Source organism: Elephas maximus, chromosome 10 (genome assembly GCF_024166365.1).
Source record: "Elephas maximus indicus isolate mEleMax1 chromosome 10, mEleMax1 primary haplotype, whole genome shotgun sequence".
Classification (NCBI taxonomy): Eukaryota; Metazoa; Chordata; class Mammalia; order Proboscidea; family Elephantidae; genus Elephas; species Elephas maximus.
The window spans coordinates 4,609,735-4,634,728 of NC_064828.1; the positions used below are offsets into that span (position 1 = coordinate 4,609,735).

Below are 24,994 nucleotides of genomic sequence, written 5' to 3' on the forward strand. Positions count from 1 at the left end.
TTGCAAAGGTAATTAAAAACTCCCAACAAAAAAACAACCCTAGCCCTGGGAGTTTCACTGGAGAATTCTACCAAATTTTCAGAGAAGAGTTAACACCACTAGTACTAAAGGTATTTCAGAGCCTAAAAAACTGTGGAATACTCCCAAACTCATTCTATGAGGCCAGCATAACCCTGATACCAAAACCAGGTAAAGACATCCAAAAAAAGAAAATTACAGACCTATATCCCTCATGGAAATCCTGGTGGCGTACTGGTTAAGTGTTATGGCTGCTAACCAAAGGGTTGGTAGTTCGAATCTGCCAGGTGCTCCTTGGATACTCTATGGGGCAGTTCTACTCTGTCCTATAGGGTCTCTATGAGTCAGAATCGACTCGATGGCACTGGGTGTGGTTTTTGGTGTAAACCTCATGAGCATAGATGCAAAAATCCTCAACAAGATTCTAGCCAATAGAATTCAACAACAAATCAAAAATATAATTCATCATGATCAAGTGGAATTCATACCAGGTATGCAGGGTTGGTTCAACATTAGAAAAACCATCAATGTAATCCATTACATAAATAAAACAAAAGACAAGAACCATATGACTTTATCAATTGATGTAGCAAAGACATTTGACAAAGTCCAACGCCCATTCATGAAAAAAACTCTCAGCAAAATAGGAATAGAAAGGAAACTCCTCAACATAATAAAGGGTATTTATACAAAGCCAATAGCCAAAATCATCCTAAAATGAGAGAGTCTGAAAACATTCCTCTTGAGAACGGCAACCAGAAAAAAATGCCCTTTTGTTACCACTCTTAATCAACTTTGTGCTGGAGGTCCTAGCCAGAGCAGTTAGGCTAGAAAAAGAAAGGGCATCTAGATGGGTAAGAAAGAAGTAAAAGTATCTCTATTGGCAGATGATATGATCTAATACACGGAAAACCCCAAAGAATCCACAAGAAAACTACTGGAACTAATAGAAGATTTCGGGAAAGTGTCAGGATACAAGATTTGTTGTTATTGTTGTGAGCTGCTGTCAAGTCCGTTCTGACTTATAGCAACCCCGTGCACAGCAGAACGAAACACTGCCCGGTTCTGCGCCATCCTTACAATCGTTGTTACTCTCAAGCTCGTTGTTGCAGCCACTGTGTCAATCCATCTTGTTGAGGGTCTTCCTCTTTTCCACTGACCCTGTGCTTTGCCAAGCATGATGTCCTTCTCCAGGGACTGATCCCTTCTGACAACATGTCCAAAGTACGTAAGATGCAGTCTCGCCATCCTTGCTTCTAAGGAGTATTCTGGTTGTACGTCTTCCAAGACAGATTTGTTCGTTCTTTTGGCAGTCCATGGTGTATTCAATATTCTTCGCCAGCACCACAATTCAAAGACGTCAGTTCTTCTTCGGTCTTCCTTATTCATTGTCCAGCTTTCACATGCATATGATGTGACTGAAAATACCATGGCTTGGGTCAGGCACACCTTAGTCTTCAGGGTGACATCTTTGCTCTTCAACACTTTAAAGAGGTCCTTTGCAGCAGATTTACCCAATGCAATGAGTCTTTTGATTTCTTGGTTGCGGCTTCCATGGCTGTTGATTGTGGATCCAAGTAAAATGAAATCCTTGACAACTTCAATCTTTTCTCCGTTTATCATGATGTTACTCATTGATCCAGTTGTGAGGATTTTTGTTTTCTTTATGTTGAGGTGCAATCCATACTGAAGGCTGTGGTTTTTGATCTTCATTAGTAAGTCCCCTTCACTTTCAGCAAGCAAGGTTGTCTCATCTGATAATGCAGTTTGTTAATGAGTCTTCCTCCAATCCTGATGCCCCATTCTTCATATAGTCCGGCTTCTCATATTATTTGCTCAGCATACAGATTAAATAGGTATGGTGAAAGAATACAACCCTGATGCACACCTTTCCTGACTTTAAACCAATCAGTATCCCCTTGTTCTGTCTGAACAACTGCCGTTTGATTAATGTAAAGGTTCCTCATGAGCACAATTAAGTATTCTGGAATTCCCATTCTTCGCAATGTTATCCATAATTTGTTATGATCCACACAGTCGAATGCCTTTGCATAGTCAATAAAACACAGGTAAACATTCTTCTGGTATTCTCTGCTTTCAGCCAGGATCCATCTGACATCAGCAATGATATCCCTGGTTCCACGTCCTCTTCTGAAACCGGCCTGAATTTCTGGCAGTTCCCTGTCAATATACTGCTGTAGCTGTTTTTGAATGATCTTCAGCAAAATTTTGCTTGCGTGTGCTATTAATGATATTGTTCTATAATTTCTGCATTTGGGTTGGGTCACCTTTCTTGGGAATAGGCATAAATATGGATCTCTTCCAGTCAGTTGGCCAGGAAGCTGTCTTCCATATTTCTTGGCATAGATGAGTGGGCATCTCCAGCGCTGCATCTGTTTGTTGAAACATCTCAATTGATATTTCATTAGTCCCTGGAGCCTTGTTTTTTGCCAATGCCTTCAGAGCAGCTTGGACTTCTTCCTTCGGTACCATCAGTTCCTGATCATATGCTACCTCTTGAAATGGTTGAACATCGACTAATTCTTTTTGGTATAATGACTGTGTATTCCTTCCATCTTCTTTTGATGCTTTCTGCATCGTTTAATATTTTCCCCATGGAATCCTTCACTATTGCAACTCGAGGCTTGAATTTTTTCTTCAGTTCTTTCAGCTTGAGAAACGCCGAGCGTGTTCTTCCCTTGTGGTTTTCTGTCTCCAGCTCTTTGCCCATGTCATTGTAATGACAGGGTACAAGGTAAACATGCAAAAATCAGTTGGATTCCTGTACACCAACAAAGAGAACACAGAAAAGAAATCACCAAATCAGTACCTTTTACTGTAGCCCCAAGCAGATAAAATACTTACGAATAAATCTAAGGAAAGACTTAATAGACCTATACAAAGAAAACTAGAGGACACCACTGAAAGAAACCAAAAGAGACATACATAAGTGGAAAAACATACCTTGCTCATGGGTAGGAAGATTCAACATTGTGAAAATGTCAATTTTACCCAAAGCGATCTACAGATACAATGCAATCCCGATCCAAATTCCAATGGCAGTTTTTAATAAGATGGAGAAACAAGTCACCAACTTCATGTGGAAAGGGAAGAGGCCCCAGGTAAGTAAAGCATTACTGAAAAAGAAAAACAAAGCGGGAGGCCTCACACTACCTAATTTCAGAACCTATTATACTGCCACAGTAGTCAAAGCTGCCTGGTACTAGTACAACAGCTGACATAGACCAGTGGAACAGAATTGAGATCCTGGATGTATATTCATCCACCTATGAGCAGCTGGTATTTGCCAAAGTCCCAAAGCCCGTTAAATGGGGAAAAGACTGTGTCCTTAATAAATGGTGCTGGTATAACTGGATATCCATCTGCAAAAAAATGAAACAATACTCATAGCTCATATCATGTACAAAAACTAACTCAAAATGGATCAAAGAGCTAAATATAAAATCCAAAATGCTATAGATCATGGAAGAAAAATAGGTACAATGCTAGGTGCCTTAATACATGGCATAAACAGAATACCAAACATTACTAACAATGCACAAGCACCAGAAGAAAAACTAGATAACTGGAAGCTCCTTAAAATCAAACACTTATGCTCATCAAAAGACTTCACCAAAAGATTAAAAAGAGAAGCTACAGACTGGGAAAAAAGTTCTGGTTATGACATATCTGATCAGGGTTTAATCTGTAAAATCTACAAGATACTGGAAAACCTCAACAACGAAAAGACAAATAACCCAATTAAAAATGGGCAAAGGATATGCACAGGCACTTCACCAAAGAAGATATTCAGGCGGCAAACAGATTCATGAGGAAATGCTCATTATCATTAGCCGTTAGAGAAATGCAAATCAAAACTACAATGAGGTACCATCTCATCCCAACAAGGCTAGCATTAATGCCAAAAACGCAAAATAATAAATGTTGGAGATGTTGTGGAGAGACTGGAACACTTATACACTGCTGGTGGGAATATAAAATGGTACAGCCACTTTGGGAACTGATTTGACGCTTCCTTAAAAAGCTAGAAATAGAAGTCCGTACAATACAGGAATCCAGTCCTTGGAGTACATCCTAGAGAAATAAGAGCCATCACATGAATAGATACATGCACACCTGTGTTCATTGCAGCACTGTTTTCAGTAGCAAAAAGATGGAAACAATGTAGATGTCCATCGGCTGGTGAATGGATGAACAAATTATGGTACATTCACACAATGGAATACTATGCAACAATAAAGAACAACTATGAATTTGGGAAACATAATATATGGATGAATCTGGAAGGCATCACGATGAGTGAAATTAGTCACAAAAGGACAAATATTGTATGAGGCCAATATTGTAAGAACTAAAGAAAAGGTTTAAACACAGAAAAAACATTCTTTGGTGGTTACGAGGGTGGGTAGGGAGGGAGTAGGGTATTCACTAACTAGGTAGTAGATAAGATTTATCTTGGTGAAGGGAAGAACACACAGTACAGGGGAGGTCATCGCAACTGGACTAAACAAAAGCTAAGAATTTCCTGAGTACAACCAATCACTTCAAGGGACAGAGTAGCAGGGACGGGGGTCTGTGGACCATGGTTTCAGGGGACATCTAGGTCAACTGCCATAACAAAGTTTATTAAGAAAATGTTCTGCATCCTATTTTGGTGAGTGGCGTCTTGAGTCTTAAACGCTTGTGAGGAGTCATCTAATTTTCATTAACTGGTCACAACCCACCTGGAGCAAAGGAGAATGAAGAACACCAAAGACACAAGGAAAATATTAGCCCAACAGGCTCAAGGGGCCACATAAACCTGAGACTACATCAGTCTGAGACTAGAAGAACTGGATGGTGCCCCACTACCACGAGTGACCACCCTGACAGGAAACACAGCAGTGAGTCCCTGATGGAGCAGGAGAAATGTGGGGTGCAGAACTCAAATTCTAGTAAAAAGACCAGACTTAATCGTCTGACTGAGACTGGAGGAGCCCCTGGCTCTCTGTGAGCCCAGAACTGAAACCATTCCCGAAGCCAACTCTTCAGAAGTTAGACTGGACTGACTATAAGACATAAAATGATACTCTTGAAGAGAGTGCTCCTTAGTTCAAGTAGATACATGGGACTAAATGAGCAGCTCCTGTACAGAGGCGAGATGAGAAGGCAAAATGGGACAGGAGTTGGTTGAATGGGAACGGGAAATCCGGGCTGGAAATGAGGAGTGTGCCATCTCATAGGGAGAGCAACTAGGGTCACATAACAATGTGTGTATAAATTTTTGTGTGAGAAACTAACTTGAACTGTAAACTTTCACTTAAAGCACAATGTTTAAAAAAGAACAAAGCAAACAAGCCAAAAAATCACAGCCTGTCAAGAAGGGGAGGGGATGTCACAGGGGACTTGCTGGGTGGCGGAAAGGAAGGAAGGAAGAGACAGGTAAGCAAGGAAAAAAGCCCCCAAAACAATATCAAAAAACAAACAAATTAAGAAAAAAGACACAAACCGCACACACACACACAAAAGATGAAGAAAGCAAACCAAAAACATCATAGCCCATCAAAAAGGGGAGGGGATAGCACATGGGGCTAGCTGGGCGGGAGAAAGGAAAGGAAGGAAGGAAGAGAGAAGTAACCACAAAAAGCCCCCCCCCCCCACCAAAGAAAAATAAAAACCAAAAAAATGATGCTGAAGGGGCTGGCCAGTGGGGACGGGGCAGATCTCCAAGGCAGGGAGCTAGTTTCTCTCCAGCAGAGCAACTGTTGCCTGTTGGCAAGAGCAGGCGGGGACTGCATAGAGGGAGAAAGGATGAGGGATGGGAAAGCATGTATCCCTGGTTATCGGGAGCCCTGTCTCCTGTTGGGAGCTCTGTGAAGTTGCCTTCCTGTTCTCCCTGTCCAGAGTTCTTTGGTAGCTGTAGGCCAAGATGGTGAATCCGGGAGGCAGTGAGCTGGCATCCATCTGGCCGAGTGACTGTGGAGCATTGGCAAGTGGCAAAACTCTCGTACAGGGAAGAAGGAAGTGAGGTGGGAAAGCATGTATCCCTGGTTACCAGGTGCTCTGTCTCCTGATGGGAGCTCCGTGAAGTTCCCTTCCCTTACCCCCTGTCTGTGTTCTTTGGTGGCTGTAGCCCAAAATGGCAAATCCAACCATGTTAGCTGGTATGGGACCTCCATTCCACAGCTCTCCTCATTCTCTGTGTTCTCTATCAGTTTCTTATTCCGTTCGGTGCTTGATTGAGTTCTCTATTCCTTCATTTGGGGTTCCAGGATTGACATTTAAATCTGTTTTACTTAGTTTTTCTGGGCTTGGCTGCAGAGAGACGGTATGGTGCTTCTGTCTATAGTGCCTTATGGCTCTGCCTCCTGGACTGTATTTTTACAGGTATGGTCCTATATATACAGAGAAGACACTTGTGAGAGTCTAAGGTACTGTGGCTTTCCACTTGGAAACTACGAGTTTAAATAATACCTTCAGACTACTTCGTTAGTACCATCTTTGACACCTAAAATGAACTTCAATGTTAGTCCAATGGGAGCCTGATAAAGGGAATTAGTCTATTACAATGCTTTGATTACGAAACCAAACGGTATCTTTGTCTTTTCTTGACGTTACGAGCAAATACAACTGCACGATGTTAATACTTGATCATTTGTGTGTCTTATTGGATTGCTCCCTTAATAGCCTTTTTTCATGAAATATTTAGTTTTATCTTTTCCTGATGAACTTTTATTTTTCCAACTATTTAACTCCTCAGGAAAGAGATAATAGTAGCTTGGGTTAGGATTGTGTCAAAGAGATAGTAAGAAGTGAATAGATTTGGGAGTTTTTTGGATATAGAATTGGAAGTTGTGATTGGTTAGATGTGAGCCTTACGTCTACTGTGTGATCTTCTTTGTACTCTTTAATAAAACACTATTTTGTGGATCTAGCCTGCAGTCCTATATCAACTACTCTTTGCTTAACCTTATCCTTCCTTGTGACCCAGCTGCATAATCCTTTGATTAAGTAGACACCTGTGACCATCCTTCTCTTCATCTTTAGAGCAGTTTCTGCTAATCGCTAATAAGGTGGTTTCTGTAAAGGTGTAACAGATCTAAACCAGTTGCTGTCAGATTGATTCTGACTCATAGCTGCACCATGGATAGCAAAGTAGAACTGTGCTCCATAGGGTTTTCAGTGGTTGATTTTTTTGGAAGTAGATTGCCAGGCCTTTCTCCTGAGGTGCTTCTAGGTGCACTGGAACCTCCAACTTTTTGGTTAGCAGCCAAGCACATTAACCATTGCACCAGCCAGGGACTCCTACGATATGTCTAACCCACTGCCGTCAAGTCAGTTCCGACTCATAGTGACCCTATGGGACAGAGTAGAACTGCCCCATAGAGTGTCCAAGGAGCTCCTAGCGGATTTGTACTGCTGACCTCATGGTTAGCAGCTGTAGCACTTAACCACTGCGCCACCAGCGTTTCCATGATATGTCTAGTAGCTGATAAATGTTCTGTTCTTTCTCCCTACTAGTGAAATTTGAACCAGGTCCCTTTTACACATTGTTTTTTTTTGGTCAGTTCCTAAAATTGGGCAATATAAATGAATTGGCTTTAAGGAATGAGTTATGAGGTTGTTTTGTTTTTTGCTTTTTTACTTTTAATTTCAAGTTCAATTGCAGGCATGATAAATTTGAAATGTTATCTTTTTTCTGTAATAAACATAATTTCTATTTTATTGTTGAAAATATTTCTATATAGAATTTTTAATCTTTTAGAATATTTTTACAAAGTTTTTCCCAGTCTTACTTGAATCTTATGGCATTACAATCAGAAGTCATGTTGAACAAGAGAGATTTTTTTAAAAATGGTATTAATTATCTAGTCTCTCTTTGAATTTTACAACTTGACTTTTTAATCAAATCAATGAATATTTATGATAGTAGCTATTTTTATTTAGAGGTTTTATGGTTGGGAAAATATATATATTTTAAAACAACACTCTTTAGAGTTATTAAGCTTTCTGTTTTATTCTTACATGTTTCAACATTTTACTATTAGGTTGTCTGTAGAGTTTCTGGGGGGACACTTTGTCTTCTTACGTAAAGGTTTCTTTGTAATTTTTTCTTAAATTCCTTGCCATAAAATAGCACAACTTAAAAAGAAAGCTCTTTAGATGAAAAGTAAAAACTCTATTATTTTAATGACAGTCATTGAAAATAGGGCAAAGATGAAAGTTCTTGAGTCGTGCCTTTATTGTGTGTAATCTCGGAAATTTCTTACATATGATTATGCTTTAGGATATTTACTGTCTGTAGATAGTATTCAGCCAGAGTGGACATTTCTTTTTCATATGGATATTTTTAAAAAATCAAAGCAATAGTTAATGTGTTTGAAAACCTCAGTAATTTCTCCACTGAGTATGTTACTATTTTGTACCCTACATTATGTTTTGTAATGACTTTCTTGAAATTTTCTTAAGTACTTGGTTATAAAGCCAATTATAGTTTAAAAGCAAACAAAAATAATGAGAGAACTCAAAACGTAAATGTTGTTTGCATTTCAGATGTTATCTTCTGTGGTCTGTATGTGACCCTTGAGTATGAAATGGCACAGTAATAGAGTAGAAGCCAGGCCTGTTGCCATGAGTACAGCCTTGAAAACTATGGTCCCAGTATTTATCTTGCCTTTTTTGTTTGAAGGAGTTCATATATTTATGACCTCTCTTATTACTGATATTCATATATTCTGCTGTGAGTTGGTAGCAACTCAGAGAGCATATTTCAAAGCACTTGAGTATCTGAATGGTAGCTCGACTTCAGTAGAGAATGATTTTATTGAGTTATACTTTTTATAAAGTGTTAACTTCAAATAACACTTAAAAAATATTTCATTTAGAAGTAGTTTTTATGTCATTTCTTTTATCTGAACTTACCAGTATTACTTAAAATTATTATTTTTCTCTTTCAAACCCACAGAAAAATTGGAAGATGAGCAACATAGTGAACTTTTTATACCTTTCACCTACATTGACCAACTTTAACATATTGCAACACTCGCATGCCCTCTCTGACACACACCTCCCCAACGCTTCCATTTTGCCAAATTATCAGAAAGTAGGCTACAGACATCATGACAACTTCATCCTTAATACTTCAGCATCTATCTCCCAAGAGCAAGGACCGTACCCTACACATCCGCAGCTCTATTATATAACCTCAAAACATCAACATTAATTTAGTAACATTATCTGACATATGACCCATACTCAGATTTTCCCATTTGTCTCCAAAATATCCTTCATAGCCATTTGTTTGTTTTTGATCCAGGATCCAATCCAGGTTTACACTTTGTATATGGTTATTGTGTATTTTAGTCTCCTCCAATCTAGAACAGCCTTACTGCCTCCTCTTTTTTTTTACGGGAATGAAATCTTGGTATAGAGTTCAGGTCACTTGCCTGCAGGACAAATGGGTGCATAATCTATATCCATTTGTTTCTTAGGGATTAGATTCAGGTCAAGCATTTCCAGGAAAAACACAGGTGATATTTTGTAAACTTCTATTGGCATCACATCAGGCCATCCTGATATGGACCACTTGGTAAAACTGGTGACTACCATATATTTATAGACACATTTTCCCCTTTGTCACTAATAGTAATATTAATACTAATATTAATAGTATTAATATTAATATCATGTGATACTTTGAGACCATTTGAATATCCTGTCCCCTAAAAACATTTTAGTGATGATTTTAGCATCCATTAGTGATCCTTGCCTAAATCAGTTATCACATTGGGAATTACGGTATGATCTTTCTGATTTTGTTAGGCCTTCTTTGTTAAATAGATGTAATTCTTCCATCAAGAAGATTGTACCCTTCACCTCTTTTTCATGAGATAGTAGTACTACAGACAAATGGATTTTTAGAAATTTAGTGTTATATAATTCATTACTATCATTATTCCTTATGGTTTTTTTCTTGTTGAAGTGTATCATACTGTCTTAGTTATCTAGTGCCGCTGTAACAGAAATACCACAAATGGATGGGTTTAATAAACATTTATTTTCTCACAGTTAATTCAGTGTGCCGGCTCTAGAGGAAGGCTTTCACTCTCTCTGTCTGCTGTGGAGAAAGGTCCTTGTCTTTTCTGAGCTTCTGCTCCTGTGCAGTCTTCATGTGGCTTGGCGTATGTCTTCCCATGTCTCTGCCTCTTTTGCTTGCTTGTTTAATATCTTTTATATTTCAAAAGATATTGACTCAAGACACACTATACTAATCCTGTCTCAGTAGCATAACAAAGACAGCCCATTCCCAAATGGGATTATAAGCACAGGCGTAGAGATTAGGATTTACAACACATGTTTTTTGAGCACGTAATTCAATCCGTAACACATACTTACAGAAAAGTATATAGGTCATGTAAGTGTACATTTTGATGAATTATCACAAAGTGATCACAACTGTGTAACCATTGATAGGTCATAAATGGAAAGCAGGCAGTGAATACTTTTCTGTGTCCTCTTACATCACTGAGCATTATTTTTGTTATATGTAGTGATTTTGATTAACCATATAGTATCCGGGAAACCCTGGTGGCGTAATGGATAAGTGCTATGGTTGCTAACCAAGAGGTCAGCAGTTCAAATCCATCAGGTACTCCTTGGAAACTCTACGGGGCAGTTCTATTGTGTCCTACAGGGTTGCTATGAGTCACAAGCAACTTGACAGCAGTGCGTTTGGTTTTTTTTGGTTGTATAGTATCCTAATGTATGAATCTACCATTATACTATGGGTGGATATCTAGGTTGTTCCTGCTTGTGACTGGTATAGGTAGAGCTGCTGTGAACATTCCTGTGTGTGTCTTTTAGGGACAGAAGTTGGACATAGGATTGCCTTTGGCAAAGGATTTTGGCACTATTGTGATTTTTTTACTTTTATTACTGTTTCCAACTGCCAGAATCTTCTCTAAGCCTCTCTTATAAAATATTAAGAGCATATTTTGGGATATTATTTATGTAAACATTAATATATTATTCATTGTTATACAAATATCACATCTGTGTGCCACTTATTATCAAGGCAACCCTTGATCACTTAATTCAAAAAGGGAAAAGTGTTTTTTCTGTCTACTTTAAATACACAAATTTCCATGTTTTGTTGAATATGGAAATATATGTAAACTCATATGTCAATGAAGTATATAATCACGTATGATGTTCTTTTTTGTATTGTGGAATTTTATTAATCAGATGTAACCTTTGCCATAACCTGTGACCTTAGGAGATTTTGTACTTTATGTAACTAAATAAAGAGAAATTATTTACTTAAACATGCATATGCATAGATAGATATTATATTTGAAAAGCATTTGGCTTAATAAGCATTTAAAAAATATATCACTGTATTCAAGGGTGTTTGCAATAAATAGGAGCTAACTTATTATAAATTGTGGGACTTGTAGTCAGCTGTTCAATAGCCATCTGCAGCACCACTGGGGACTGAGTTTAAAAACACACAAAATTTTCCTGTGTGAGAAGCAGAGAAAGCAAAGGTAGCAGAAAAAGCAAAAATAAAGTTTTACTCATTCTTTTATATATGTTCACTGATTTTTATATACTTCTTTTTTTCCAGTAGTGGCCACAGAGGAAGTGGTTACTGCAGAATCTGTGGACGGTGCAATTCAGCAAGTAGTTAGTTCAGGGGGTCAACAAGTCATCACAATAGTTACAGATGGAATTCAGCTTGGAAATTTGCACTCCATTCCAACCAGTGGAATAGGTCAGCCCATCATTGTGACCATGCCGGATGGACAGCAAGGTTAGTAGTAGACATTTACATAAAGTTTATGTTTATTTTCAGTTCTTACTTACATACACTAATGCAGGAAATTGTGATGTTTCCCAAATCATTTATTTTTGCCTTAAATTATATTACTGTAACCTGTGCAACAGATTTAATTGCCTAATTTTATTTTGCTTACGCTAGTATTAAAATTAGCTTACTTTCTCTGCATATACACTAGGTAGAAAGAAGAATTGGCCACAAAGTATTCTGGTTGAAAAATGAGCTTAAATTTTGCCATAAATAATACACTAAATAATTAAAAATCATCATTGGGCTCAAAAATCAGCAAGAAATATACACTCCCAGAAAGTTACAGTCTCACCCTAGTAAGAACTGCTGCAAACAAGGCTAAGATAGGCTAGGGCAAGAAGGCTGGGGCAGCCATAAAGAGAAAATGCTTATTTCTGCAAGCATCAACCCCTGCCACCCTCCAAAAAGTGTGTGTACACATAACCCTTTAGAAAATGACTAGGATCACAGACAGTGCGTCCCTTTATGGCCACTGAAGGAACCCAGGAAAGGAAGGCCTGGAGATACAATCTCTTCTATCTGGAGATAGAAGTGTGGTTTTTGAGTGACGGAGGAGGTATGACACTATAGAGACACCATGTTTCAAGTAGAGTTTATTAACTTAGCAATAGAGGAGGGAGCCCTGGACTTGTGATGCCTGGGAGGACTTTCTCTCCTGCTCTGCAGAAATCTGCTGATAGTTGGTCCAAGATTTGGATCAGGCCCAGGTGCTTCTACAAAACTTTAAAGAAACAATTCCAATGGCATAGAAAAGAAGAAAACTTTCAAAGCAAATATAGCGTTGTTTCTAAAGCCTGACATTGTACAAACAGTCTAATCTCACTGATGAACAAATGCAAAGAAACCCATGAAGACTCAGTGTCATAAAGCTATCAATGCTCTGTGATTTAACAAACTGATTCTAAAGTTTATGTTGATGGGGGAGGGGTTAGAGGAAGAAGAAGGACAACTGTGGAAAAGAAGAGCAATGAGAGGGCCCTAACCAGCTAACTGCAGACCTTTTGGTTAGCTATAGCTATAGCACTTACCACTACACCACCAGGGTTTCCAAGAGGGCCCTACTATATATTAAAATAAACTTTTGAAGCCTCCTTAATTAAAAATGTGTAACTAACACGAGGAACCTGGGTGGCACAAGCAGTTTGTCATCTGCTGCTAACCTGAAGGTTGGTGGTGCAAACCCACGCAGCCACTCCACGAAGAAAGGCCTGGCGAACTGCTTCCATAAAGCTTACAGCCAAGAAAACCCTGTGGAGCATTTCTACTCTGTAACACATGGGGTTGCCATGAGTCAGGGGCGAACTCGATGGCACCTAACAACAACAGCAGTTGTATGAATATAAATATACAGACAGTACAATGAAACAGATGGAAAGTGCAGAAATAAGCTCTTTTAGGTGCCGTTGAGTTGGTTCCTATCCATAGTAACCCCTTGTACAACAGAATGAAGCACTGCCCGGTCTTGCACCATCCTCACAATCATTGCTATGCTTGAGCCCATCGTTGCAGCCACTGTGTCAGCCCATCTTGTTGAAGGTCTTCCTCTTTTTTGCTGACCCTCTACTTTACCAAGCATGATGTCCTTCTCCAGGGACTGGTCCTTGCTGATCACATGTCCAAAGTACGTGGGATGAAGTCTCGCCATCCACGCTTCTAAGGAGCATTCTGGCTGTACTTCTTCCAAGACAAATTTGTTCATTCTTCTAGCAGTTCATGGTCTATTCAGTATTCTTTGCCAATACCATAATTCAGAGGCATCAGTTCTTCTTCAGTTTTCCTTATTCATTGTCCAACTTTTACATGCGTGTGAGGCGATTGAAAATACCGTGGCTGGGTCAGGTGCACCTTAGTCCTCAAGGTGACATCTTTGTTTTTTAACACTTGAATGAGGTCTTTTGCAGCAGATTTGCTCAATGCAATATGTCATATGTCATTCGATTTCTTGACTGGTGCTTCCATGGGCATTGATTGTGGACCCAAATAAAATGAAATCCTCCCTGATTTCAATATTTTCTTCATGAATGGATAGATATATAGGTAGGTGGGTGGGTAGGTAGGTAGGTAGGTAGGCAGGTAGGTAGGTAGATGATAGATAAACAGATAGATATAGAAAAAGATGGTATCTCAAATCACTGGAAAAAAGATGATCTCCTTAATAAATGGTGTTGGGGCAACAAGATAGCCATCTAGAAAAAAACTGAATCCTTACCTTTTACTGTACATTCAGATAAAATCCAAAATGGCACAAAGATTTAAATTTAAAAAACAAAACTAAGAGTGTAAGAGTGTTAGAAGAAAAACACAAACTCTTATACCCTTGGTGTGGGGATGGCCCTTTTAGCCGTGATGCATAAATCCAGAAAACAAAAACTTGATAAATTTAGCCACATAAAAATCAAAACTTTTTGTACGGTAACTGACATACCATAAGCAATTTCAGAAAACGGAAACAGAAAAGATATTTGACGTAAAGGCAGAGGACTCAGCTCCCTACTTTAAAATACACACATACATACACACACACATAGAGGCAGTCCTCACGTCGCACAGTTCCAGTATGCGCTAATTGCAGTTTCCCCAATTTGGTTAAATAACGCCAACCTTGTTAGCAATGTCGTTCAGATTTCACTTACGATGGTATATTAGCTGTGGTAACTGCATAAAGCACCAACTTCCTTGATAGCTCTTTAGCCTACAAATCACTGTGTGACTAAGAAACACACATAGTGGTCAGTGACTAATCACATCACTTTTTTTCAAAGCCTGTCTGTGATAGATCACTGTGTGTCTATGGTTCAGTTCATGCATAGACAGCAAAGCATGGAGCTGTATTACTTCTTTGCCTCTTAGTGATAAACCAATGTGACATCTTAGAAAAATGGATAATCAAAACAGGAATTGGCCAACAAAGATGAAAGGACAAAGAAAAAAAAATAATAATGCTAGAAGTAAAATGTGACTCAAACATAAATAAAGTTAATAGAACAAACAGCTAACGATGGGAATGTTTACTTGGTTGCTATTCAGAAGACTGTAATAAGCAGCCAGAGGAACTTGGTGAAGGTGAACTTACCAACATAAATGAGGAAAGTGATTTTGATGAAAAGAATGAAGATGTCCCAGAAGTGATGCCAGCAAAAAAACTTGGTATTAAAGGAACCTTCAGAGAGAATTCATGGCATTGAAGATGCAAAGGGTAAAATTTGGAAGCTGATCCATACTTAAAAAGGATCATGATAGGGCAATAGTTCGGAGGGTTCATCCAGCCTCAGTGGCTCCAGAAAGTGTGGATTTACCTGAAACCTCAAACAGACTTACCTGAAGTCTTCTCGAACCAAATAATATTTTAGCTTAATTAGTGAAGTATGTCTGCCTTGAGCATTGTGCTCTTTTAAAGAATTGTCTGTGTGGCATCAAATTGGTAACAGCAGCTCATAAGGTTAGATGAGAAGCTTAGAGGGTAGTGAATTTATGTTAATGGTGGTGGAATAATTTGGAAAAGGATAGCGAGAATGGTTGTACAACTTAAAGAATGTAATTAATGTCACTGAACTGACATGTAGAAATATTTGAAATGGTGTATCTTTTGCTGTGTATATTTCCACCAAAAGTAAAATAAATCCAAAAAAAAGAAAGGGGGAGGGGAGGAAGAAAAAGAAAGTAGAATGGTAGGAATTATTTCTCTGACTAAATTCTATGATATTAACTGACTTTAATAAAAAGTAACATTAAAAAAAAAAAAAGATTCCTGCCCTGCTTAAAAAAAAAAAAGTATGACAGTTTGCCAAGGCATAGAAAAGATGCTTGCTCAGTATGGTAACTTAACAAAGAAGGCAAAACTGGTCAAACTACTCTTGATAAATTTTTTACAAAAAAAAAATTTTAATTCTCAATCTTTCTAATGTTTTAAATGGCAGTGTACTAAGTACTAGTGTTACCACTTTTTTCCATTTCTTTGTACATAAAACTTGACAGTAAGAGAGGTTCAATGTTTTGACAAAAAATTTTAAAGTTCATGAAACAATTTTAATTTCCTACATGGGTTATTAAGATTGCTTTGCATGGTTTTGGCTAGCCCAGTCATTTTTATGTGCAAAGTGAGGACTGCGTATATCTATATATATATATATATAAATTTTATATTATATATATAATATATATAGCAGGTGTCTGTCACTTATTGAAAGATAACCCATTTGACAAGTGTCGGTCTTCTTTAAGAGGATCACCCACCCCAACTTGGCATTTACATATGTATATATAAAATTATATATTTTATATTACATTTATACAAAGAATTAACTAAAAACTGAGACAAAGTCCAAAACCCAGTAGAAAGACCAGCAAATGTTATAGAGCAGACAGTCCAAAAAATGTGCATGGTACATCCACATAATTGAATATTATACAGCTGAACAAAGAGAAGTTCTCTATGCACTGGTAACAGAAAGATACCCTAGATATATGGGGTGAAAAGAGCAAGATGCAGAACAATGCATCTATATACATATGCTACCTTTTGTGTACAAATGGGAGAAAAATGAGATTCCATATTCATGTTTGTTTTTGCGTGAATGAACACATGAAGTAACATAAGGAACTAATAAAAATGTTTATCTGTGTTAACAGGGTGGGAGAGAGACCTCTCAAAGTATGCTCATTAAATATTGTTTTGATTTTTCAGCCATATAAGTGACTATATTATCTATTAAAATTAAAAATAAATAAGTACATACCAGTAATCAGATTACTGCAAGAAAGTGAAGAAGATGAATATAGATATGCTCACAAAAACAAATCAATATTTTGAAATTATTATTTTGGAATATATTTGAGTTCTGTTGTATCTGCAATGGCAGGACTAGTTTTATTTCTATTAAACCTATCTGAAGTGAAGTAATGTATTATTTTTTCATTTCAGTATTAACAGTACCAGCAACAGACATTGCCGAAGAAACTGTTATAAGTGAAGAACCACCAGCTAAGAGACAATGTATCGAAATAATTGAAAACCGGGTGGAATCTGCAGAAATAGAAGTAAGGAGTCTTTTACCCGGTGTGTTTTGCCGCAGTCATCAGAAATAAATTCAATTTGGTTTTGTTTTGTTTTTTTTTTTTTTTGTCTTTTATATTTATTACAGAAAGTGTTTTGATATAGAATGAAGGTGCATAGTATTATCATTTTGTCTATTTTTTTTTTTTTACCTTATACGTATAGCAAGCCCTCAATAAATAAATATTGAATGAATGAATGAAGAATTTGTTTGTAACAAGTCTGTCATTATGTTAACATTGGATGTCTTTGGTTCTTGCACTCCATCCTTTATTTTTATTAAACTTGGATATATTCATTCTCACAAATCACCGAAAGAAAACGTCACCATATATGACTAAATTTTTGTTTCTTTCAAAAATGAAATGTAAATGCCAAGTTGGGGTAGGGGATCCTCTTAAAGAAGACTGACACTTGACAAATGGGGTATCTTTTAATAAGCGACAGACACCTGCTAATTTCACTGGTAAGTCCTTTAAGGAAATTAAATTAATTTAGACTAACTATTCGTAGGATTCAACTTTTTTCCCCTCTCCCAAGCTAGTTCATCAGTTTAACTCAACTGTAGTTAGTTACCTCATAGGGTTTTTTTTCTCATATGGCTGTACATCAAATTATGTCCCCTGAATTTGATATCAGCTAACATGAAAAGTAAACAAAGCTATTGAGCAACTGCTGTGTAAAGAGCAGAGCACTGGACTTGAAGTCTAACGAGCTGGATTTGAATCTCAACTCTTGGCCCTTTTAGCTTTGAGGCAGCTTATTTCTCTGAGCTCTGAGCTTCAATTTTATTTTCTCCCAGTTGGCATTTAGAATAACAGTATCTACTTTTTAGGGTTTTTATGAGAATTGAAAAAGTTAATATACTCACTTATACATATATTCATAGTGTCTGATATATATATATATAATTAATGAATGTTGGCAAATATTTAGAAATTCTTTGTAAAGGGTCTAGTTATTATGGAAAAGAGAATATTAAAAATAAAATCACTGGCAGGTACCATAATTCTGATTGAAGACAATTAGAAAATATCTTTGCTCAAACTCATTTAAATATAAGACTGATACATCTTTGGGAATAACATATTATTGAATTAAAAATGATCTGATTCATGATTTAACCAGGAAGTTTGGTAGAATTATGACTTTAAATAAAGTTATTGAAAGTTGTTTTATTTTTTTTAAAAACTTAAAGTGATGTTCAGGATGTTGAAGTTCTTATTCACAGATTATTAATTTATTCCACTGAACAAGATTGGTGCACTTATTATTTAATAAATAATCTTTTTATTAGCTTATCTTTCTGATGAGGTAGAAAAAAAAATTTTAGGCATATAAGTGGAAAAAATGTTATGTACGCTACTTTGATTTCATTATCTAGCAATACAGATTATTTTTCAATTGCATTTTAATTCAGTAAAAGCTTACTCAATTCAACAAATTTTATTTTTAAAACAGAATGACTGAGCAGCTAATTTAGACCTTTATTTATTTAATGACCAGTAAGAGTTGCTGTTTTCCTCAAAGTTCAGCCCAATCCCTCTCTTACAGTCTTTCAGAGCCTAGGAAGAAATTAATAATCACAAAAAATAGGAAAGTGTTAACGGAGGTATTTAATTAGGACCAAGGAGATGGGACTTTATGGTAATGGAAGTTTAGCTTGGTGTAAAGAAGAGTGTTTTTGTTTGTTTTGTTTTCACTAATTAGACCTTTCTGGCGATGGAAATCTCATTCTCCATCTCTGGAAATGTTCAGGTCAAGGTTGCATGACTTCCTAGGGCTATAACAGGGAGACCTTGAAGCATACAGTGAGGATAGATGGTAGAGACAGGCTTGAGGATGTAGAATGAAGAGATGACCTCCAATGTTTTCATCAAACAAGGTAATTATTTCCTTATATGCTTGAAGGGGTTCTTTTGATTTATTTCCTTGGTGACAAATAGAGCTGTTTTGGAAGCAGACTTTTATACTTCTAAGTGACAGCTTGGCCATTAACCCAAAGTTTCTCTAAAGCAGTGGTGCTCAACTGGGATGATTTGGTTGTCATGACTGGTGGGGGGGGGCCTCTGGCATTTAGTGGGGAGAGGCCAGCAGTACCACTCAATAACCTGCAGTGGATAGGACAGTCCCTACAACAGAGACGTACCCAGCTGGAAAATATTAATAATACTGAGATTGAGAAACCCTGCTCTAAAGGGATTAAAAAATCACCTCATTATACAGAATCTACCGTGTTTGGGTTTGCTCTATGTGTGTGTGTGTCTGCGATCACCAGAGCACCTGTCTACAATGAAGGTGTTAAGAAACTATATATATGATTTCCCAGCTGATGATGGAAAATTAGTTTAAATTATAGAAAATTTACTATGAATTCTGTGGATTTTACATCTACATTATAGCAATATAGGAAATGAAATAGGTTTGTTTTTTGAAGAGAAAGGTATGAATAAGACACTAAATTGCAGTAATTGTGTCGTTTTGTTGTCAGCCCTTGATATTACTGTATCAGAGATATTTCTGAAGGAAGCATGCCATTTGCAGATTTCGCCCATAAGTAAACAACATTAGCCTGTTCTGAGTTGAGCTGAAAACCGGTCTCTCTAAATGTGGAAGAAAATGCCGTCAGTGCATTAGGACAGACAGATTTTCTCCATCACTTACTATCTGTGTGACTTCAGTTAATACTTTGACTTTTTTCTTGCCATGAAGGTTAGAGATGGGTATGTTTATTAGTAATTTTTTACTTGTTTATTTTTAGTGGAGTATATGTGTCCTTTAACCAGTGATAGATTGGGATCCTTACTGTTCTTTTACAAAAATTGATTTGTATGAGCTCTTTATTCAGTGTTTTATTGGATGCAAAATTAATATATGCCAAAGTTTTAAATATTTCTGTAGTCTTCTCCTTGATAACTTTTTCTTTTAGAACAAGGGTAGGCAATTTTTTTCTGTAAAGGGCCAGATAGTAAACAGTTTTGGCTTTACAGGCCTTGCAATCTCTGTTACAGTTACTCAGCTCTGTCATTGCAACAGGAAGGCAGCCACAGACAATTTGGGAAATGAATGGGTATGACTCTGTTTCAGTAAAACTTTGTCTATAAAAGCAGGACTATGTTTGGCCTGTGGAGGTTAGAAAACTGATGTTTACACACAAGCAAAACAGCTCACACACCCTGCCCAGTTTCTCTTTCTGAAAACAATACTTAGAAATACAGGTATGGAATTGGATTTGGGTTGGAATTTTAATTTATAATTTTCTGATCGTGTGACCTTAGGCAAGTTATTTAAGCTTTCAAGACTTGGCTTCCCCATCTGTAAAAAGGAGAAAATAACAGCACTTACGGGATTGTTGTAAGGATTAGATGATAATGCGTGTGAAAAGCTTGTACGTTGGCTGGTATATAGTAAATGCTCGATAAGTATCAGTATTATTATTATCCTTCTAAAATTATATCGAAGTATGGTAAAAGATAAATCACTGTGATGATTTTTGCTCTTATAATAACCAGAACAAAATAGACATTTGAGTATTAGAAAATTATATATTAAAAATTATAAAACTAGAGTTAATTGCAGCTAGCTGGAACAGAATTCAAGAATCATGTGTGAAAATAAACCAAACTCAAGTCTATCCTTGCTCTGTTATCTCATTGCCTAATCTAATAGTGATATAATACTTAAGTTTTGAATTTTAGCATAAGATAAATAACTTCCTTGTTGCTACCAAATCTTGATTATCAACAGAATTTATTTTTCCTGGAATTCTTCAATGTTAGACTGTTAAGGGAAAAATAGTACTACATACTAGTAGGCTAAACTATGTTTATGTAAAAATATCAAAATCCTTTTTATTGTGGTTTTATTGCAAAAGGTTAAACCCACTGGATTGGCATTTCTTCTTAAATATAAGCCTCAAATATAAGTCTTTTGTACCATTCATGTGTGAAACAGCCAAATTACTGTTTGCATTAAGGAGGTGTCTTGCATGTAATGTATGTTCAATGAACATTTAATGAATAAATTTGGAAACAAAGGATCTCTGAGTAAAATAAGAAATTATAATTCTACTTCTCAGAGATTTTTATTTGCTTTGAAAAGTGAGATAACAAAGAGATTCTCTTCCCAAATGCCTGAGTAGTAGGTAAAAACTGAAAGCACTTAAAAATATATATCATAATGTTAACCATGCTTGCAGTCTCAAGATTAAATGTATTCAAAGAGTAGAGGTAAAGATCTTTCCCTTTTACATTTTGTAGATTTAGCTAAAGATGCATTGTAAAAGGAGTCTTATTTGGCCCAATAGGCCAAAAGGAGCTATCTTTTCATTTATATTAAAATATATTCTACTTCTCGAAATACAAATTTGCAATAAGAAAAATAGGGTTAAACTGTATTTGCTGTTGGACTGTTTACCTCACTGAGTTTGTTCTTCTAAAATAATTGTGTATTCTTTGCTGGTAATATTTATGGTTCTAAACGCTAATAAATAATACTAGACGACACTTAAAGTGTTCATCCGTTCCCATATTTCCTATCAGTCATGGCAAATTTTTATCCATATTCAAAATTTTTGCTACCGAAGAATCTTATTTCTTGACACATGCAAAATTTTAAAACGTGTACATGGCTGTGAGTGCTCCTGCCAGAGGTGGGCTCTAGTTACCCCTACCCTTCATCCCCTCATCCATCCCACTAGTGTATTCAAAGGCTTGTATAGTTCACTGGCAGGGTGATGGGCTTAATTTCTTACATGAGGCCAGTCTCCTGGGTCTCCTTTCTACTTGTTCCTACACTGTCATCCTGTAGTTAGGGTAAGGAGGTAACCACAGGATGTCAGGGGTGGAGAGCAGTAGCAGGGAGGGTTGTGGGCATTGCTTCAATTGGAGATGAGGGACACACCTTTCTTCACTTGTACATTTTATGTAACTGGGAGATTTGTGGATTGCTTGTATAATCAATCACTTTTAGAGCTGATAGACTTGTGGGAAAAAGAAATGTCTGATGTAGCGTCATTCCCAGTGTGAGGAAAGGGGTGCAATCTGGGAAAGGCAGGAGGATTATATATGCTTTTCCTTGTGGCCCATGTGGGTAATGAAGGGGAGGGACTCTTGGTGTTAATAATAGGCGAGTGTCAAGGAGGCAGGGTACAAGTAGGAAGAGACCTTCACACAGTCCCTCTTTTCAGCAGGCTGCTGACCCCTCACCTTCGATTCACTCTGGTCAGTTATCTTGTCCAGTGTGAACCTAGCCTTCCTTGTGTTCAATAGTTCTCCCCCGCCCCTACCTTACTCAGAGGTCCTGGGTCTTTGCAATGAGATGGCTTCACTATGGAGTGTTCCCTTAACTGGGGCCCTTACAGGTGGAGCTTTTGTCCTTGTGCGCACCAGAGGTAAAGGAAAGGATTCTTTGAAATGCTTTCCCTGAGGGGACTGAAGAGGGGGAGAGTGGAAAGGAAGAAATTACCATTCTTATTGGACTAGAGTTCTGTTTCAACTCGATTTACCGAGTAGTTTAATACATATGTTTTATACCAGTATAATTTTAAGGGATCAGAGTATAGAATTGAGACATTTTAGTGGTTTTTAAATGATGTGATCTAAGAAACACTAATCCAGATTACCACTTTCATTTTAAAGGTGAGGAATCTTGCTTGTTATCATAGAAGAATTTAGATTTAAAAACAGTAATATCAGAACCCCATAAACCCAACTCCTCACTGTGTAATGTTGGGAAAGCTCCGTCATCTCTGAGCATCATTTTTCTCATCTGTAAATGGACATATCTATCTTAGAGGCTTATTATTAGAAATCACCTAGTTTAGTCATATAGTAGGTGCTCAAAAAATATTGTTTTATTATTGTTACCTTTAGGCAAAAACATCACAAATATAGATATGAAGAGTTAGGATTATATGTCTCTCCCACCTCCACCCCTTTAAAACTCTTCACTAAAAGTACAGTCGATTTGTGTTCATTCTGTTAGTCTTATTTCTAATTAGGAAGTAATTTCCTTAAGCCGTCATCAAATGCAACATAGTGTGGAGCCCAGAATGAGGGTTTAATTGATACTGAACTGGTTAGAAAGAGAAGATGTCTAGGAAACATCAACAGGGTGGCTGCTTTCAGCTGCTGCAATTTTTTTTTTTTTATTTGCAGGATGCGTGCTTGTTGTGTTAATAAAGCTCTTGTGCTAAAATTGAAAATAAAACTTTTTCTTTTTTAACTAGGAGAGAGAAGCTCTTCAGAAACAGCTGGATGAAGCAAATCGAGAAGCGCAAAAATATCGACAGCAGCTTCTAAAAAAAGAACAGGAAGCAGAGGCCTACAGACAGAAATTAGAAGCAATGACTCGTCTTCAAACTAATAAAGAAGCTGTTTAATTGAAATGAACATGTAGTTTGATTTTACTTTTGGTCAAGAAAATACAATCTTGAACTGTACACAGTATGGGTACAGTCATGGGAACACAGGATAATAGAAGAGACTACAGTTGATAATTGGACTTAAGCCATGAGCTCTGAATTCTTGTAACATAAAACTTTAGAAGTTGTGAGATGTATTTAAAGCCGAATTCTGTAAATAGTTGTTTGTTTTTTTTTTTTTTTTTACGGTTCCAAATGAGTTGATAAAAGATTGTTGAAGAGATCCAAAAACACAATAAGCCACTGTTTTTGTGAAAGCCTTTTGATTTTAGTATGAACCTTAATTTCCCAGAAACAGAACAGTTTTAAGGGTGATCGTTGTTGATTAGACCAAATGTTGTGTATAATTATGTGGCGAACCGATGCTGGAATTATTCCTGTAGGTATAAACTTCAATATGAAGAGAGGATTTCTCCCAGGAAATCTTTGTACAGCTTAAGTTGTCTCAGATTCTCTGAAAACATTTTTTAGAAAGCAAAACTTTTATATTTGTTCAATTTCAGCTATACCCGAGTAGATTTACATGTATATGAAACAAATATTTTTTAAACTTTCTGTTTGTAAATATTTTGCATGTTTTCTAATTTCAAAATGCATCACTTGCATACGTATTTTTCCCACGAAGATGATGAAAGTTACTAAGGAAAAAAAAAAGCCTTTTATTCTATAGGTCATTGAAATTAAGTAAGCTGGCAGCCGGTTTTATTGGAATGACAATGTTCTCGGAAGGAGCAGCTTACAAGATAACTTGAAATTGCAAAATCTATGTTTTGTTTTGTTTTGTTTTTAATTTCATAATGGGGACGTGAACCTGTATTCTGTGCCTTCCATCATGATTTCCACATGAAAGCACTTTAAGGCACTGGATTTTAAGATAATGTTTTTGGAAAACTCAATGCATGTGGGCTTCTGAAATACTTCATGGACTCCTTTCTCCAAGCCCCTGCCTCCCAGGAAATTATTCTTATGGAAAAAAATTGCTTTTGTATGTAGAACAAGAACTTTTTGTACTATAGGGATGCCATAGATGTGTCTAATGTAACTTTTACTTTGTGAAAGCTGTGTGTCTGTGCTGTGACTTGTTCTCATCACAAGATTGTTAAATCCCACAATGTATAGACATAAAACTCTGACATTCTGTTCATTCTTTTTTGTAAAACATAACTTCAGGCTCCTTTTTCTTGCTTTATTTTTAAAAATGTTTTGTCGCTTTATGAAAATGTTTAACCCTAAGACCCCTTTAGACTGTATGAAGAAGCAATTACCCTTAAAACTGTACTCTGGCCTACTTTTCTATTTTACGATTAAATATCTTTTCCACATATATTCAGTGTAGACTTATATTTTTGACCACATCTTAATCGTACATGAAAAATTTAATCTGTGTATTTGAGCCATATTCCACCATATGAAAATATTGTATATTCTTCACACTGTATCTTAAAATCACTGAGGCAACTTGGCTGTATTTGTTCCTTGGGGCTCATTCTCTTACTGGAGTTATCAGTAGAATTGTTAACGTAATAAAAGGATTGTGGGCTACCAGTTGCAATCTCTTTGGAAACTTTCAAGAAGATTTTAGGGTGGATTTAAGAACTGTATAAGCAAGAGAAAAACGTCAGTTTTACAG

General features: G+C 36.9%; 1 protein-coding gene across 7 annotated transcripts in view; it reads left to right on the forward strand.

Moving 5' to 3' along the window:
* The window catches only part of GABPB1 (GA binding protein transcription factor subunit beta 1), a 99,427-nt gene extending 74,724 nt beyond the window's left edge, over positions 1-24,703 (forward strand). For 5 of the 7 annotated variants that reach the window (XM_049897642.1, XM_049897640.1, XM_049897641.1 and 2 more), the window contains exons 7-9: positions 11,645-11,830; positions 16,809-16,924; positions 23,170-24,703. In XM_049897642.1, coding sequence (XP_049753599.1) covers positions 11,645-11,830; positions 16,809-16,924; positions 23,170-23,322 — 455 coding nt within the window. In that variant the 3' untranslated portion in view covers positions 23,323-24,703. The remainder of the gene's footprint in view (positions 1-11,644; positions 11,831-16,808; positions 16,925-23,169) is intronic. The other 2 variants (XM_049897643.1, XM_049897645.1) reach the window with 1 other exon arrangement.
* The last annotated feature ends 291 nt before the right edge of the window (positions 24,704-24,994 follow it).